This window comes from Melanotaenia boesemani, chromosome 1 (genome assembly GCF_017639745.1).
Source record: "Melanotaenia boesemani isolate fMelBoe1 chromosome 1, fMelBoe1.pri, whole genome shotgun sequence".
NCBI classification, from domain to species: Eukaryota; Metazoa; Chordata; class Actinopteri; order Atheriniformes; family Melanotaeniidae; genus Melanotaenia; species Melanotaenia boesemani.
In genome coordinates, this window is record NC_055682.1 from 29,457,611 (window position 1) to 29,476,471 (window position 18,861).

Below are 18,861 nucleotides of genomic sequence, written 5' to 3' on the forward strand. Positions count from 1 at the left end.
TAATTCAGTTTTACACCTCGTTTGACAAACTGACTGCACATTCACCTCGTCCGTCTACATTACCAGTAGAGCCAATAAATCTGACTCCATAATCGTGCAGGTGAAACAGTAAACAGGCTTTCCTCTGATATAAAAGTAAAAAATACAGGGTACGCTTTGGAAACTTTGTGTGTTATCCTAGATTTGGAGGCATATACAAATCCATTTACACCCCTGGAATTGTGACATAACCCTCTCTACTGCCGCATTGCTGAAGCAGTCATTAGGTAATATTGTCTGTCTGCTGCTCAGGGAGACAGACTGTGTTAGGAGCCATACCAGGAACCTAGAAAGAAGGATTTTTAATTACAAAAAGAGAGCAGAAGATAGTTTTTGCATAGTAACTCTTGACATCAGTCATTTCTCACACAACTAAAAATAGAAGTCAGTCCTGTTGACTAAAGAGACCAACTAATCCTAGATATTTTGCTGAGAGCGTTACTTGCAGCTTTATCCTCACTTAGAATCAACATTGATGACTGTGTGTGACTGTCCAAGAAGTGTTATTGTGACTGTCAGTAAGGTGCTAATCAACTATGGTTCTATGAAGAGACTCTTACCCCTTAAACATATATATATATATATATATATATATATGTGTGTGTGTGTGTGTGTGTGTGTGTGTGTGTGTGTGCATATATTTTTTGCTATACCGCTTAGTCTAAATCAGGGTCTTCAGCTGTTTATTGACATTATTAAGTGCATAGAAAGAGAATAATTATGCTCAAAAAGCTCCATATCACTTATATTCTTCAGTTTATTTCTTTTTGAACACTTTTAGATTAGAACTGCATTAAGAAATGGAAATAAATCTTTGCATATTTGTGCAAATATTGACTTTCATTCTGCAGGTTTTTAAAGAAAGTGTAAAAGTAAAACTTTCCACCTCTGCATTTTTTATTTTAAATATTGGCCAAACTCAGTTTAACAGCTTGAAACTGCTGCTTACTCAGTTACACAGTGCCTCTCTACTACATATAGTGCCAATAAACAACTCAAAGCCCAAGATGCACTCAAATCAATTATTCCAACATAATGATTCAGTCTGTAATGAGATGTGAATATAATTATTTTTCAGCCAGCATTAACAGTTTGCTTGACTATGCACAGTGTGTGATTCAAACATGCTTTGACAGCCTGGAAAATTTGTTTATATTATACTGTGATATTTTTGTATATTAACATGTTTACACCAATTCACTGCTCTAGTGAGAATTATGTGGGGTATTGTTATTGTATCAAATCAAATGAACGTTAGCTAAATTAAACCTAAATGTATTTCCCAAAACAGAAATTATGCAGTCATCACCAAAAAATAGGATCACCATGCAGCTAAAAAAGTTCCTTGGGTGTTTTTTTTTCTTTTTTTTTCCTTCTTCTTCTTGTTTTTTCTTTCAAGGATATACTTGCTGTTTATTTGCTTAGTGGTTTGGCGTGTAGACAAACTGGCAGTGTGAGGTATCAGGTTGAAGGATTTACTGCTGGACTGGACTGAGCCAGCTCCCACAGTGTTGCATACCCCCCTCTGCCCAAGAGATTCTCCCATTTTTCTGATGCTGGTCAGCTACATTGATTCCCCCCCCCCCCCCCCCCCCCCCCGCACTGAGACACACACACAAACACACTTTGTGTCATTTTATGCCATCACTGTCCTCTCAGTAAAATACATCAAAGACAAACCCTAGACAATGTAAACTCAAGTGAGATATTAAAATAGGTCAGTGTAGCCTGACTGCACCCCCCACCCCCACCCTTCAACACACACACACACACACACACACACACACACACACACACACACACACACACACACACACACACACACACACACACATACACACACACTCACATGTGAGCAGCTTGACCAGACATAGCACAGGCCTAATCCGCCTGCTATCTCAGGGAAGCAGACAGAGTGAGGAGCCCAGTAGCGTGGCCCTACCATCTTTTTCTGGTCATTACCGACACTAGGCCTCTCAGCACGGATAGAAGCAATGAAGGTGAACCTCAATAAATGATTAGTGTGCTCTGCCAGCAACAACACATGCTGTATTTGCTGCCTGCCTGTTGCTGTACCCATCTTGCTCCCTCACTTATTCTTCTAACCATCACCTCTTTAGGCTTATAGCATAAACCTCCCAAATTTGCCCTACGGCCGTTAAATGACTTTTTACAAACTAATGACCCAAATTTGGGAAAGGGAGTTGTTGGTTCCCCAGGCCTCAAGGACTGCAGAAACCCACCTCTTTCAAAGCCATTGAGGGATAAATGAGGCCCATTACACGGAGAAGTTTGTAATGATGCTTTTGATTAGTGAGTTGTCAGGAGGTACTGGCCCTATGCTCATCACAGCGTTGTTTAGCACTTTTAGGTTTCCATAAAGATGAGTGTTTTTTGAGAAAAGATGAAAAAGCAGGAGGCATGTGCCTAATGAAGTCTGAGGCTTATAGCCACTTTCATGACAGGATAATTACACCAAATGCTTCCAGCGAACACTTCAAAGGACACTTTATCCCTGTGCCAACACCAAGCAATACATCTCACCAATCAAGATGGCCTGACCTAAATCAGGTCCCCCTTAGCTTCTCTGTAGTATCGTCCACTCACTTACTCATTACATCTCTGAGGAGTCAACTGCACAAAAATTCCAATGACACTAAATATACTTATCTTGAACAGCAAGCATACAGGAATTAGCCTTGCTGACATCTCTGCAGAAACATACTTAGAAGCTGGTCCCAGAGACTCTGAGGAGATGAAACGAGCTAATGAAGAGAGCAGAACTTGCAGCATCTGGATGTGCTCCACAAATAGAGAAATATGCAAAAGCTTAAACTCCTAACCTGCCCTTATTTGTTAAGTACACAGTACAAAGAATGGCCAAAGGTCAGCAAAAAATTGGTCCAGTTAAAAAATGTACTCATAAAATATGCGTCTTACATTGATTACCTAAAAATATTGTGAGCTATATTGTCTTGTAACTCAGTGACATTGTGGATCCACAGATATGTATATCATCAATCAAATAGGCTAACCTGCCAGTAAAGGGTGTTCATCTGCCATCTGAATCACTATTTGCAAACTGTCAGCTCAGCTCAAGCATCGGTCTATGCCACCTGCTGCCTGATTCACAAATCTGCCCTGAACTTTCTTGTACTACAGTCAAATAATTTGAGCCAAGAATTTCTGCACAGAAATGGTTTGTATGGTGCTCACATACAGCTGGGTGATGTTAAGAATACAACATTCAAAATACTCCTAAAATACTGTTTTCATCCAATATTGTATAAGATGTCTGGAAAAGATTGCACATGCTTACGAGTCACTGGACATTTTTTTTTTTTTTTTTTTTTTTTTGTGAATCCATTAAATATGTTCTTTGAGAGTAAGTCTGGGATGATAAATTAGCTTCTGGGGGATAAGATAAACCATATCACTGCAATGTAAGTGGCTTGGATGCTCTCCCTCTCTCATTTTAAAAAGAAATGAATAGAGGGGGGAAAGAGATAGGAAAACTGCTAAACTGCAGGACATAACTTCATTAAACAATGTTTGTGACTGATTTACTCTTGAAGTCAGCATGCAAAGCCATTTTGATAATTGCAGAGACCTTCAAACTGGTATTAACTGCTTTAAGCACTGGAACAGCAGCATAGGGGTAGTATGGAAATCTACTGTGGCATGTTGAGAAAGAAATAATTTTTGTTTTGATTTGTTTGGAGGGCTCTGCTGAACGTTTTAGATTTTCTGATGTAAAAAGTAAAGCTAGATGCTGGATGCTGCATAATTAACCAACAAGTACTGTAAATTTCTCTCAGTCGACTCTGAAAATGACTCTTGGTAGAATGGGAAGCATAGTAACAGATGGAAAGAAACCAATGAAACGCAGCATATTGAAGTGAGCCACAGAAAATTCCCTCTCAGTATGCATGTCAAATGAACCCACAGAGGGTGTTATGTCTCCGTTATTTTGGTAAACCACAACTTATTTATTCACTTCCATACATGCACACACTGCATCGCTACAGATGCTGTTTCTCAAAGCTGTTGTTATTGGCTGGTAAATACTAGAATATGAATGTGGAATACAAGACAGCCCTTCCTCAAGGATAATTAGAAACATGTTAAGGAAGCACTTTTATATTTCCATCTGTTTACTCTCAAGAAAACAAACATCTTCTCACACAAAATATTCATTAAAAAAAAGAAGCTGCTTTCTTTATTTAATATCACAATATATATTGGAAGGTTTCATTACTCATACAGATCTTAAAGACTATATACATTACTGATTCCATTTCCAAAATCCTCACTCTGCCAGAGAGGAGGCACTTCAAGAGTTTTACATCAATCACGACGGCCATGTGTTGGATTATCATGGCCTGTCATTCCCATCACTCTAACTTTCTGTCACAGACAAGGCTCAAAGAGTCCTCTTTCACTTCGACCCTCAATTACCCAGCCCAATCATCTCAGACAGGTGTTGAGGTACAGTAATAAACCCCCGCCTGATGCTGGCGAGCAGACACTCTTTTAAAGCACCTCTGAGAGCTCTGAAATGAGTGGGCTGTGAGTTGATCAGATGCTGTGACCACAGTTGACTCATGGCTGCTGGATGATGGTCTGCAGTGAAACTAATTATGGGTCTGTATGGACTCTGTAAATTATTAGCACTGTTTGTGAATAAATGTGCTAAAATTTTATAGAAAAGAACATGCACATGTATTTTGTCATAATTTACAAGATTACTCATCCAAGCAAAGCAAACAGTCCAGTCTGTGTTGTTATAATCACATTTTTATCTCATACTTGACACCATTTACAGTAAAGGAAGTAAGTGAAGTTGTCAGCAGATGTGTTTAGAGAACATTAAAGACTGAAGTTGCAGTAATATCTCCAATGCTTATACCCACACTAAAACTTTACATTAGTACTTAACTGTGCTGCAAATGGAGTCTTTTCAGTGACAAGGACAGGCAGCCGCTGCATCATAAACTGCATGGAGTAATAGTGTCATAAAAACAAAAAAAAAGATTATCATAACTTCAAGCTGGTTATCCACAAGTTTACTTCTCTGGAGGAACAAAGTCAATAAATGCCAGATTAGACAGTGTATAGCCCATACAGTAGCACATATTATTTATGTTGTGGCAACAGCAGTCAGGTGGTCATTGTCCACTCAAGTGTTTTTTTATTTTTTTGTTTTTTTTTTTCAACAATACTTTTTGTGATTGTTTGGGTTCTTTTGGGGGGCATTTAAAAATCTCCTAGACTTGCTGCTGTGTCATCTCACAAAGGTGATACTCAGTTCCCCAGTTAACTGTTCAATAGTACAATGACATAATTACTTCTGCCTTCCATTTTGACTTTAAGAAAATGCATCGTGACAATTTTACATTGCTAATAACATTTTGCCTCATGTGTTCATTCATCTTTTGTGCCAAAGCAATCTGTTCGACCAATTCACTCCATTGCTCCATCATCACACATTCTCTGATTGCAAGAAAAGAGCACAGTTCATTGTTGCTGCATAAAGCATGCATTGTGGCCTAGAAGTATTCAGCAGATCCTTTGAGTAAAGAGAGTTGTGAAGCTAAATTAGCCTAGAATATACTGCAGGGAGAGGTCAGGCTGAGTATCAGCTGAAGCCAACAGTTAAAAAAGCAGCTTCATGATCCGATGAATAGATGCAACATTTTAATTTCCCCCTTTCTCTAAATGTATCACAGTTTATTAATTGTGTTACATAGGGTACATAGGGGTTTTTCTTCTTTTTTTTTTTTTTTTTTTTTTTTTGAATATAGATAAAAAAAAACAACTTTTGGTATAAGGATGATGTTGAGAAATACACCTGATACCTCATTTTTTAGTGCACTGATTAAATTAGGTTGGGTAATCAAGTAAACAAAGCTATTTAGACTCCCTCTGGCCGAGAGTAGCATCTTACATTAACAGCTCCATGGGTAAAAGTCTGCAAATCACACAGCAAACAGGTTGAGTAATTCAAGGACTAGGATTCATACAGACCAGTTGCCTCAGGCAGTCTGCCAACAGAAAAGCACAGTCCAGGTACCCGTGAGGTGTATGATGCCACGGCTGGTAGATCGGCAGAAAAGCTCATTGACAGATGAGCCAGTGGCAAGCATACAGAGGTATACAGCTTGATTCAAATGCAGGTGGTTTGACTTAACAGCATCAAATACCTCTGAGGTTTAGATCTTACATTGTACAAAGTTACAGTGGCAATGGAAGGTTTTCAGTACCTTTTAGTTTTTCTATATTTTGATGTTTCAGACTCATCAGAAAGCAGAATTTTTACCCATCATCAGTCTAAACTGAGTTCTTAACAACTGCAAAGCAAAAACAGATTTAGGCAATATTTAGCAAACTGCAAATTAACCTGAAATACCCCTTTTAAATGAGTGTCTAGATGCTGCAAGCAAGTCCTGGTGCATAACATATTAGCATTTCCTAAATAGCACTCCATTAATATTTACAAAACATAATTAATAATGCAGACACCTGTCTATGAGACCTGGTGGTTTTTGGCACAAGTCCATCAACAGGTGAATATTCAACTGGTTAACAAGTCAAGATCATTTTTTTGTAAAGTTGCAAGACAAAATTGAGATAACATTCAAATATTAGAAAGGATGCAGAAAAGGAAGGTGGAGATTTCTAGCAATGCAAACGAAATACAAAAGTGCTTTCACCAAAACCCTAAAGGTCCAGGATTGAACAGGTCAGAATCTGGACGTGGAGTCATCTGTGGGAGACCTGAAAATGGCTGTATACTGATGCTTCCTATCAACCATGGAAGAGTTTGAACATGACTTCCAAAGGAAAGGAATTCCTGTGTAATCATTTGTGGAAAGGTCTAAATGGAAGAGACATAGTTCTGCTTTGTCATCATGGAAAATTGTGGGAAGATTAATGAGGAATAAATTGAATCTGTTCTAACCCATTCAGACTAAAGGTTTCCCCCCAAAACAATTCTCTAAAACACAAACACATAAGGTTATATTTAGCAAAACTAAAACCTTTTTATTTCTCTGCAACATTAGTTCATGCTACATGTAAAGCTGCTTAAGTAAAACTGCCTTACAGAAATAATTAGATCATTATATTACTATATCAAGAAAATAACTTAGTAGTGTATGTCTGCATAATCAGATAATGCTGTTCACTTTTACTATAACATCATTTTTATTTGTTCTGCCACATTATATAATTTGTGCATGTGTGTGTGTGTGTGTGTGTGTGTGTGTGTGTGTGTGTGTGTGTTATGTGGTACAAAACTCCTTTTCTCCTTTTCTTAACCTCAATGGAAAAGGTAATAAGGGTTAAAGAAAGGTGATAGGAGATGTTGCAGGTCTTAGAAAAAGATCAGCTGTAGTGCAGGTCTCCAGAACTGACACTAGAAATGTTTAATAAAGTGCTTTAAATACAACTTCTAATACAATCTTATCACAATGTTACACAAAAATATTTTATTTTACAGATATCACTTTACAATCAAAGTTCATATTTAAGAAAGGAAATGGGAAGTGCAAAGTTGCTTACACTCATAGATGGTTCTTAAATTTCTATTCACATGAAGCCCAGTTATTAAAACCAGATCACCATAATTAAGCCTCACTTTGAAAGTTGCAGCTGCAAGGAAATGTGGAACAGTAATATTCTTTTCATAAAGAAAGGTCTCATGTATCCTGTGCTATGGAAGACAATGAAGGAAACATTGGCGCACAACAGTAAATTCAACAGCCATTTGGACACTTCTGGGTCATTTCACCATTACAAAAGTTCCATAATAGCATAATAGACTCTTCAACCATACCCTACAGATTTAATTAGTGAGCTTACGGAAAGATAATGACTATAGTTGTTGATAATGTCTCCTTCACCACATAAATAGTTAAACTAATTCATTTCCCTCAGAATGGCAGATTTGTGGCCTTGGTTAAAGTTATCCACGGTTGCTGTGAGGTTGTGCTTAGCCTCCAGATGTTTCTCTACAGCTGAAATACAGCTGTTGCTGACAGAAGCATAACCCATGCACAATATGCATTATAACCATCGTTTATTGTTCTTTTCATCAACAAACTCAAATTTACGTGAGAAATTCTACAAGGTGTCTGTCTTCTCTGCATTCTCATCTGAGTAAGCTGCAAATGTGAACTAATGTGTGCAGGACTTTCTGAATCATAAAATGTGTCTTCCTCTGTTATTGTTTGGTTTGTGCCAACAGAATACACAGATACTGTAGGGCATCAACAGGATTGGATTAATTGAAAAATAGATATATTTATATAATAAATACTAGTTATATTCATATACCTTGTCATTACCCAAATGTATCAGTTTGTAATGGCAAAAATAGAAAAAAAGCAATAAAATGCATTTAAAGGTGTGAATATCTGGCTTTTGTTGTAAATAATTGTTTTTACTTTTAAGTATTTTCTTTAAAAAAAAGAAAAGAAAACAAAAAAAAAACGAGCACATGTATATATCTACAAAAGAACAGAATAAAGACTGTGGTTTAGATATCATGATGCAGCACTCATAACCACTTTCAAAATTGTGCAAAGAATAAATTAGGAGTAGGTCTACATGCAGGGATCAGACTGAAGTTGTGCTACAATCATCCTCAAATACTCGATCTGTAGTCATGAGAGCCTGAGAGAAGCAAACACAGCAATAATTATGGAAGCAGAGAAAAAACAGGATTGTGTTCCACAAATCTCAGGGTAAAAATACACTTTCTCTGTTTACCTGCAATTATGTTGCAAACCCATGGACACTACTGAAAAGAAAAAAAGAAAAAGAGAGAGAGAGAGAGAGAGAGAGAGAGGAAGAGCAAGAGAAAGTTCCAAACACTGCGTTTAATTGCTGGATAATTTTGGGAAATGTATAATTTACAAGCTCCATGAATGGTGAGTGTTTTCATTTCACAATAGATTGTTGAGAGCAGAACATGCTGATTGAAGGCGCTAAAATGTCAAGTATAGAGGGCTTGGATTTTAGATGTCAGCAAACCAGCTTCATTCCAACTGAAGTGCACTCTATTCACCAAACACTCAAACACTGTTGCTGCTGATGACAGAAGCACAGAGGTCAATTCTGAGGCGCCAACAAATGAGATGCTTTTAAGTGATATATTCCCACTCAGCTGCCAAACATTTCAGTTTACTGTGTTTGACACGTTACAAAAAGCAATGGAATTGATAAACATCTAAATTCAAGCATCAAAAGCAATATGTTAGAGCTCCCACTGTAAAGCTGTATGTCAAGGTTCACCTCATCCATCCAGATAGCTACAGTCCAACATCGTGAAAATAAGAGACACCAACAAGATTTAACCTCAACAAAGTAGCTTCTCCTGTTTTTAATTTTTCTGTATCTCAGAAATCTCTTTGATGAGTCCTGACACGTTCTCCGTGTTACAGCCCCATTTCAATTGATATTTAAGTTTGTCTTGACGCAGCGCAGAGGTAATTTACAACACCTGTCCACAGGAGGCCATGGTGGAAATAAAAGCAATTTTCAAAACCATGAACAAACAATTAAGGATTTATGGATGAAAGTCATGTAATGAGAAGCAGTAAAGGCAAACACAGATCTATTAGCAGCTGAGAATAAATCTCAGCTTTAGTTAAACTTGCTGGTGGGGGGGCAACTCTACTGAATATAAAGCATCTGGAAACGTCACGTAATGAAGTCTCAAGTGAACTGTCACAGATTTACATTAAAGTGACTTTGTGATTAATACTTTTAAGTTTATTTCACACTTACTCACTTGGGGTAAACTTGTTAATAAACTAATGTCTATAGAAAAGGAAGATTAGGCTGTATTTGTGCAGCTTGGCATGACATCTCTATATGCAGAGCCTTGGTTGGTCGGTCATGAACTTGCATTTGGAATTCTGCCTTGTGCCAGACCTTTACATCCGTCTGCTTCTGTCTAATCCTTACTGTACAGTATATTAATACAGCCAAATTCCCAATAAAGCTGCTCTTATTAACATAGTTTCTGTAGCCCTTCAGTCAGTTTGAAATGCGTCTAAATTCGTGACCTAAAAGCAGCCACATTAGATAACACATTAACTTATGATCATTATCAAAGCATGTCCAGGCTGTTAAACTGCTCTGATAAAATCCTGATTTTATAACATCAAAACAAGTTAAAGATGACATCTATGCAATAATTTGAGTTGTTTTTTTGTGGTTTTTTTATTATTATTTTTGTTTAAACTTTATTCATGCACATAGTCATATTGAGACATGCAGTTTCTGCAAGAGAGACCTATATGAAGGTAAAAAGCAAGTTACATTCTACATTCTGGCTCAGTTGGTAGAGTGGTTGTCCTGTAGCCCAAGGGTTGCTGGTTCGATCCCAGCCCGGTCAAGCTCATGTCGAGGTGTCCCTGAGCAAGACACCGAACCCGTAATCGCTCCTGATGGGTCGTGGTTAGCGCCTTGCATGGCAGCTTCCGCCATCAGTGTGTGAATGGGTGAATGTGACGTGCATGTAAAGCACATGAGGCAAGCCATCCCACGTGATGCAGTCAGCCAATCGATGTGTGAGGCTCCCTGCATGGCGGTAAACTGCCTGTTGGATCAAACAAAGCATGGATAAAGATGACTGCACCGGAGAAAGGCAGCAGTGTTGCTAAATCTGCCTGTTATCAGCGACTTTGGCTTGTTTTTCTGTTAAGTCTCTTGCAAATAACGGCAGTTGTGGCTTGTTGGGCTTGTTTTTTTCTGAGTGTAGTTGCTTAATTGGGCTTGACGTGCTACTGTTATGAAGCCCCCCTGATTCTCTCACAGCTGTCCACAACATCAGATATTTTGTTAGAAGAGTCCAGATTAAAAGAGGGGGGATCAGGTCGCAATTTGTAATGTATGCTATCACCCCCCCTGTGGTCACAGATTCTGATGGGTCACAGATTTTGGTGTAACACTAGCATGGCCCTACCCACATGCAAGTTCAACTTCACTTGATAGAGCAACAGTGACAATGCCCGCATATAAATAGGAGATGTGTGAAATATATATAATAAAGAGTAGAAAAGAGAGTGGAAGGCCTATCATTTCAGTCCCTCAAAAAACCTTATCCGTGAGGCACAAATCATTTTCACTGTCATAACAACATGAGGACCAGAAAGTTTTTAGTTGTTGTAGGTCTTACCCCAGGTCTTTTTTAAAATGAGTCATGTATGTCTTATTTTGATTTAAGTTTTTAAGTTCATTTTATTTAATGTTGTCATTGTAAATATAGACTGTATATATATATATATATATATATATATATATATATATATATATATATATATATATATATATATATATATGTCCATCCATCCATCCATCCATATATATATATATGTACATATACTGTATATTGTGTGTGTGTGTGTGTGTGTGTGTGTGTGTGTGTGTGTGTGTGTGTGTGTGTGTGTGTGTGTGTGTCTAGTCCTTATGATCTCCCGGACCTTGGCTCCAATTTTTTTTTTCTCTAACTGGACCTCTTTAAGTTTTAGTGAATACCCCTGATTTAAACCCTTATCAAATAATTTAGATTTTTAGTGTTAAGGTTACTGCTTAAAAGTAAATCAAGTAGTTAAAATATTATCATACTGTCATTGTGATGGCATGTGGCCAGAACAGCCTGCAAAATCAAGTCTATAAAGGTGACTTAGGTGTTGTAAAAGGAATGAGTTATCACTCTAAGCATGTAATTCTAACTGAGTAGTTTTGATTTAATTCCCTAATAAAGTATTGCTCCTGTCTAAATCCATTCAGAAAGTGGTAGTGCTTTAGAAAAAAAAATTATTGGCTGTAAACAGATTACAACCAAAAAAACACATTTGTCATATTTAAGGAATGAACTAAGATTAAAAGTTTTGTGTAGGACAGGATGTCCCCACAAACAGAACTCTGTGGCTTATAAAAGGAAACATTTGAGAGCAATATTTGTTCTGATATGCTTACCCTCATGAGTTAGATTTCCCTGTAGGTGCAGTCGTTCACAGGATCTGACAGGAATTAAAGTTTAAAATGACTAAGAGTCAAATTTAGAGCACAAACAAATTATGTTTTAGCTCTTTTAGTCGTAATTTGCTTCTCACCCTATTTTCAAATGGAACAAGGAACCACGAGAAAACTGTGATTTACATGAGAAATGAAATCGTGTACCCAGAGTCTGTTTCAGCTGGACCAAAGTCCTACTGAAAGAGACTTTATTTAGTTTGAAATGTTGTAACACGTTTTGCTGATGAAGTCTGAGTTGGCTCATGTTCACTTTCTTTAATTTCCCAAAAAGCTAATGTGATATAATAGTAGGTGGTCAGTCAGCCGCACAGGGTAAATGATATTACAAGATAAAATTGGATAAATAAAGAAATGGGATAGTTACAGAATGTTATGATTCATTCTCAGGGAGCTATGAGTGTAAAGAAATCCATATCATCTGCTACATCTTCCAATACTTTTTTGGATATTTAACCAACTGATCTACACCACCTATAAAGATATGGTGTTAGTGTGGTTGAAATTAAAAATAATAAATATCTCATCCTTTCTCAGTCTCCAGTTTGCTTCTCTATAATCTTACATTGTCTCTTGTGTCCTTTCCCCTTACTTCCAGGTGGTGGGTCAAATCGATAAACTAACGTCTGACTTTGACTTTGACCTGGAGTTAGATGACTGGACGGTGGCCACAGCCAGCAGCACGTCCAGCAGTGAGCGGGGTCTGGGAGAAGCTTTCAGATTGGACTTTCTCAATGCAGATGTGCTTTCTGATACCTGGGAATTCTGCAGTTATCTAGAGGCTGCAGGAGCAGCCGCCCGAAGCTCCAATGAGCAACATGTGGATCTGGACCGTGGGGCCATCCCCACCCAGACCCAGACCCCCACCCCACCCCCCACCACTGCCTCGGTCTACTCACAGATGAATGGCGGTCTGCCTATCCCAAACGGGCCACGCATTATTACTCCAGATTCATCCAGTGAGGAGGCCAGCAGCTCCACACACAGCCAAAAGACCTCCCGTACCTCTGGCACAAGAGAAAGAGTCCGTTTCAGTGACAAAATCCTGTACCACGCGTTGTGCTGCGACGATGACGAGGAGGAGGAGCAGGAGGAGTTACAAGAGGACAAGAGTGGATGTGCTACACCAGATAGCGATACTGAGCCCAGCCTCCTGGCCAGCTCAGTTGCCCCTAAACGTTCTTCCTCTGAGCACTCACTCCTCCATAACTGTCTGGACCCTTCTTACGTTTCCTCGCCAGTGAAAGGGATGACAGGAGCTCACACACTACCCAGAAAAGGTCTCTTAAACCCCGGCTGCCGCAAAAAACTGTTAAGAAATAGCAGCACACAAACTGTCTCAGACAAGAGCACCCAAACTGTACTGCCCTATATTCCAAGCAAACAGAAAGCAAAGGACCACTGAGAAAGACTGAAGTTACACAAATCTCATGAAGAGAACTGTGCATTATTTACTATTAAATACATAGCTCATAGATTAATACACAAATAAATAAATTACTAAATAAATAAATGATATATGGGAAATCTCTTGACTTCCTACAGTCATTCTGAGGCTCAGGGAAATCACAATGAAATTAACTAAAGCAGATCTCTAAGATAAAGGTTACTGCTGGACCAAAAGGTTAGCACTTGTTTTCCTGTTTAAAGATCAAATGAATGGATGTCTTAAGTGTAATCATTTGAACAAAAATGATAGAGATCACAGAAGCAATCCTTTTTACCAGAACATTTTAAAGGTTCAAAATTAACGCTATGGAAAGTATGAAGAGGTGTTTTCATTTCAAGAGATAGAAGTAACAAAGAAAGAAAAGAAAATGCTTGTTCCTATAATGTGGATACAAAGTGTTGCCCATTCTGTACACTGAATCTGTATAAACATTGTCTTTTTTCATGTTCCAGTAATTTCAAATGTCAAGGGGATTATTGCTTCCAGCAGGGAAATGTCTTCAGATGCACTGTCAAGCCTCTTCCTCACTTTGAAGTCAGCAAACGACTGAGCCACGATTCAGAAAACACAGCCTTTACCTGCCCTTGGTTTTATGAAAAAATCTCATTGTCATCGCTTCACATTGACGGCAGAAGCTGAAACATGTGAGTGACAGGCAGAAAAACAGACATTTTATAAGTTGTGTCTACAACAGTGACATTTCCAATATTTTTCCTCCTTCCTGCCCGCTGGTGACGTCAGACTTAGCAGCAGAACTAAATACCAGTCTGGAAAAAAAACAACAAACGAACAAAAGTGCTAAAGGTTTTGTCTCTTAATTCAATCGCCCAGCAGGGAAGTGAACTCAGTAAAGCAGTATTTCATTCACAGGGCTAGTGCCAATAGCCATTCCTAATCAATATGTTAGAGGGAGGTTGCAGTGAGAGGTCTCTTTGCTGAGCATGCAAGCCACTCTCCTGGGATTCACGAACAAAAACTCACAGTCAGATCTATTTACTTACACTGAGCAGAACAAAAATTAGAACCGCTGCCCTAAAGAACTGACATTTTGAAAAATGTGCATCCAGGAGAGAGTTGATGGTGAAAAGAGAGAGTGGTCTACCCTGGGGAATCGCTTTGTGAGCATGGTCCTCTCACCCTTGTGTTTTCAAGTTTGGAAAGGAGTAAAATGTTGAAGTCTTTACGTGCAAAATCCATGCTGAGTCCAGCAAGGCTGACCTTTCTGACTTATCACGAGATGGGAATTTAACCTTATAAAGTAGACATTTTTAGGGTCACCTTCTTTCATCTTGTCCTCCTGAATTTTTCAAATTTACAAAAGCATTAATTGTTCAACATGTGGAGGGGGTTCCACCAAACAGTGTCAGTGATACTTCTGAAAGTGCAAGACCTGGTTCTACAAAAGCCCTGGTTCCAGCACCAAAACACCACTGCTATGCAAGAACCAACTCTTTGCTGTGCCAGAGTAAATGCCAGCTTGCATCGGAGTCTGAGAGCAGGGTTGTAGAGCCCAACCAAACAAACTAAAATGTTGTGACTGCCATGTTTAAAAATCTGCTTAATTCCTCGGAAAACAATTAAAAACTGAGTAGCATCATGGATTCACAACTTCCGTGGTAAAAATGACCACTGCCATGCTGATGATTATAACAGCTCCACTCCCTTTTTTTGTGTATCAGTTCTTACATCGCCACTCGTGAATTGGAGCTGTGCTATTTTTTTGTTTTTTTTGTGTGTGTTTTTTTTTTTTTGTGTGTGTGTGTTTTGTTTTGTTTTTTAATGAAAACCCTTTATAAAGACAGCAAACACTGCACTTTTACACAAGGCAACTTGGTAGAAGCCAATCATTAATTAGCCGTAGGTTGATGTGCTAAACATGCATATAGCAAAGGTAATTTTGTGATTTTTTTTTTCTCTTTTTGTAATGTTTTCTTTTGTCTTGCCCTGCCTCCGTTAATCCCAAGTACCTGTAAAGAAAGAGGCACTGAAGAGAGATCAATGGCTGATTCCCTGAAGCATTGCCTGCCATTTCCCTGCTAGATTGGGGACCAACAGGTCATCACAGCCATTAGCATAAACAAACAAAGCTATGCCACCACACAGGCAAAGCATCAATTACACAAAAAACAAACTAAGCTTACATTGTAATGCCTATGCATCCACCAGACGTTAATATGCAAAAGGAATTTATTTTCTTCTCCCTCACTCTGCAGATTTTATAAGTGATATCTGCAATGAAATCACCTCTTCAAATATAGAGCTGTTTGGCACTGGAACAGAATACATTATCATTGGGGACAGATTTGAGATATTTGGACAAAACATTAGCAGTGTCTCTTTTGCCAACAGGCTCATTATTCATCTCTAATAAGGCAAAGCTTTGTCCTCAGTTCTCTGTAGGACAAGGACAGGAGGCATCCAAAGGTTATGAAAACCTGAGCATGCTGATGCCAAATCATCTGCCAACGGGAAAGATAATTTTTTTACCACTGCATACAAAGCAGATGCTGTGTGTTTGTAAAAGTTGGCACACATGCACATCTCCTGTCTGCATCTTTGCTGCAATTATTCCTGCACACTGCATTAGCTGATAAGTGATATTTTCTAAATATGTCGCCTCATTTTTTAAATTTTATACTTCACAGTCACAACACTTAGTGGAGATCAATACAAATAGACACAAAGCATCCCCCTGGAAATCATTTGGCTAGACTAATCCATAAGAGAAGATTAAACAAAATCTCTTTCAAAAGGCGACAAAGTGAGTCATGCCATCTGTGTTTTTGACATCAGTGCTGGCCATGTGTTGGTTCACATCCTTTATTAATTTTCTAATAACAGCCAGATGAACAGTCCGTTAAGTGACTAACAAGCTTCATTAAAAGGGTGTTTATGGTACTAAAATTTAGAAATATACAACCCAAATGGTTTTTATCCCTGCACTTTAATAGCCACTCCTCACGTGCTTTGGTCTTTGTCTCCTGAGCAGGAGAACACATGACAGATCTTTGTTTTCTTTGTTGATTGTTAAGGGTCCATGAAGTGGAGAGTTTAACACAGTCTCACTGATTACTATGGATTGGCTAACATCCAGAGTACCTGAGGTTGATTTGTTTCAGCTTGGTACCTTTTATTTCCTGCTGCTACAAGAGGAAACTATTACAGTTCTACCTCCTGTACAGTGCTTCCCCATTGTCTTTCAGTGCACACACTTCTTTCCATTCGTTTCACATCCTCCGCTGACCCTGGCCAAGAAATGAATGATAAGCGTATTGGTTTCCATTCAAACAAGTGAAAAGTTTTATGTCACTGAGCAAAAACATTATAGTACCCAAATTATAACTTTAACTCTGGCAAAGTCAGACTGTGAGCTTGCCACTCCCAATGAGCCAGAGTCAGCAGCGGAATAATGTGCTGAACTTTAGGTGCACTGGACAGTTGGCACAGGGTTACACTGCACACGGCGCACCCCTTGTAGAGGACACTGCTGCTTTTATGCACACATAGGCAGCACTCACAATCGGCTACAAGATCTATAAGCCATAATGCCTCAGCCAGCCAAATAACGACTCCTAGCAGGTGAGGGATGGCTGGACAAGGCCAGATCAGCTATCAGTCACCATTTGATTGGGTTTGGGGAGTGATTAATGAAGAGCCAAGCAACAGCCACAGATAAGATTAGACCTTTGCAGGTGATGAAGGGCAGGGTCTGTGGCGTACTGTGGGGGGCTGGGTGATTCTGGTTACAAGACAATACCTTCAGATGTCTTGCAAGTCAATCTCACATAAAACATGGGGATGTGGTGGAAAATTGCATCAAGAAAAAAATACTTATTGAAAAAAAATTATTTGTTTACGAAAGGTCAAAGAAAAAGTGTCCATTAGGTCTTAATCAAATTAGTTTTTGCATCTCTACAAGACTTTGGAGAATAACAAAACCTGTACAAAAAGTAGCAAAATGTCCTTCTGTTACCTTGGAAAGGTTAAATAAGCTGTAAAAAATTCAGCAGATAATAGTATATGATCCTGAGAAAATTAAAGTTCTTTTTATTAAAGTTCACTCGAAGCCATAAACACACTGCATTACAATCAAGATAAATATGAATCATTCAAATGTCCCAACTGCTACATCTGTTAAATTGATAGATGTAACAGATGAAAGTAATGTCATGATACAATAAGTTAGGGAAGAATTCATCAGCAGGCCCAAGTTTAAGAGAGACACTGTCACTGTTTTCATCACATTACCTCACTGATAATTGGAACAGCTCCCAATGTGAACCTAAAATGTGGCATGACCAAGCAACGGCGAGGATGGAGGAATGGGTGCTGCAAGCAATTTTTCAGGTCGAGTGAAAAAGACACAGAGAGAAATGATTGTCACTACAATGCTACGACACCTCAAACTGCTCCGCCACAGTAATGTAACCTTGTTGCATACCACATTAAACAGCACACAAATAATGTGTGTAATGACATGCTCAGCTGAGCGAGGAATACATGAAGATACAATTGAATTGGTCCAGAAAAATACACAATTACAGGAAGCATCCCTAACAGATTGCAGGAATGGAAGAAACATATTTCAGAGAACAAAAAGATCAGAAAATAGAAGTTCCTAGTGATTTTGGGAGGGAATGACTCAATTAGAAAAATCACTAAGTAGATTTACATCTGAAAGGTGTACTGTGGAATGCAGATGCAGCTCAGTGTACATCAGTGGATGCATGTCTAATTCTGACAAAACATAGATGTTAAGAAAAGCAGCAGCAGTCCATTCCAGACTGCTCTGGTTTGGCAGCCTGTCAGCATTTCTGTGGCAATGTACAGGTAAGGGCCAGGAAGGCAGGGAATTGCTGACAGTTTAGTAAGGCCAACAAATAAGAGTTAAATTATGATAAGACAGGTGCAATGTATATGGCAAGTTCCCAAGTGTCCCTTATTTCACCTTACAAAGGGCTTTCCCCATCATTCATATTTACTACTTTCTCTGCAGTGTACAACCCATACACCCGCTCTTACACACACACTCCCTTTCCAATATTCGTTCCCTCCCATGCATTCTTCTGGCTGTAATGAGGCCTTCACCCGTGCCCAGGAGGCTGTGACAGAGGTCTTCATCAAAAAAGCAGCCATTTGGAGGGTGGCAAGGACAGGTAAGAGTCATTCTTCTGCACCTCTGCTGTGGAGCAGAGACGAAGGGGATATGGTGGAGTTCAGGTAATGCTCCAGGATTAACTAATTTCTGTCAATGATTGTTTCCGATTCTCTGTATGACAAAAGAAAAATGAAGAAAGAACTAGAATAAAATAACCAACTGGTTT

General features: G+C 38.7%; 1 protein-coding gene across 2 annotated transcripts in view; it reads left to right on the top strand.

Annotated features, from left to right (window-relative positions):
* The window catches only part of insyn1 (inhibitory synaptic factor 1), a 51,291-nt gene extending 37,688 nt beyond the window's left edge, over window positions 1-13,603 (top strand). For both annotated transcript variants that reach the window (XM_041994814.1, XM_041994823.1), the window contains exon 3: window positions 12,686-13,603. In XM_041994814.1, coding sequence (XP_041850748.1) covers window positions 12,686-13,492 — 807 coding nt within the window. In that variant the 3' untranslated portion in view covers window positions 13,493-13,603. The remainder of the gene's footprint in view (window positions 1-12,685) is intronic.
* The last annotated feature ends 5,258 nt before the right edge of the window (window positions 13,604-18,861 follow it).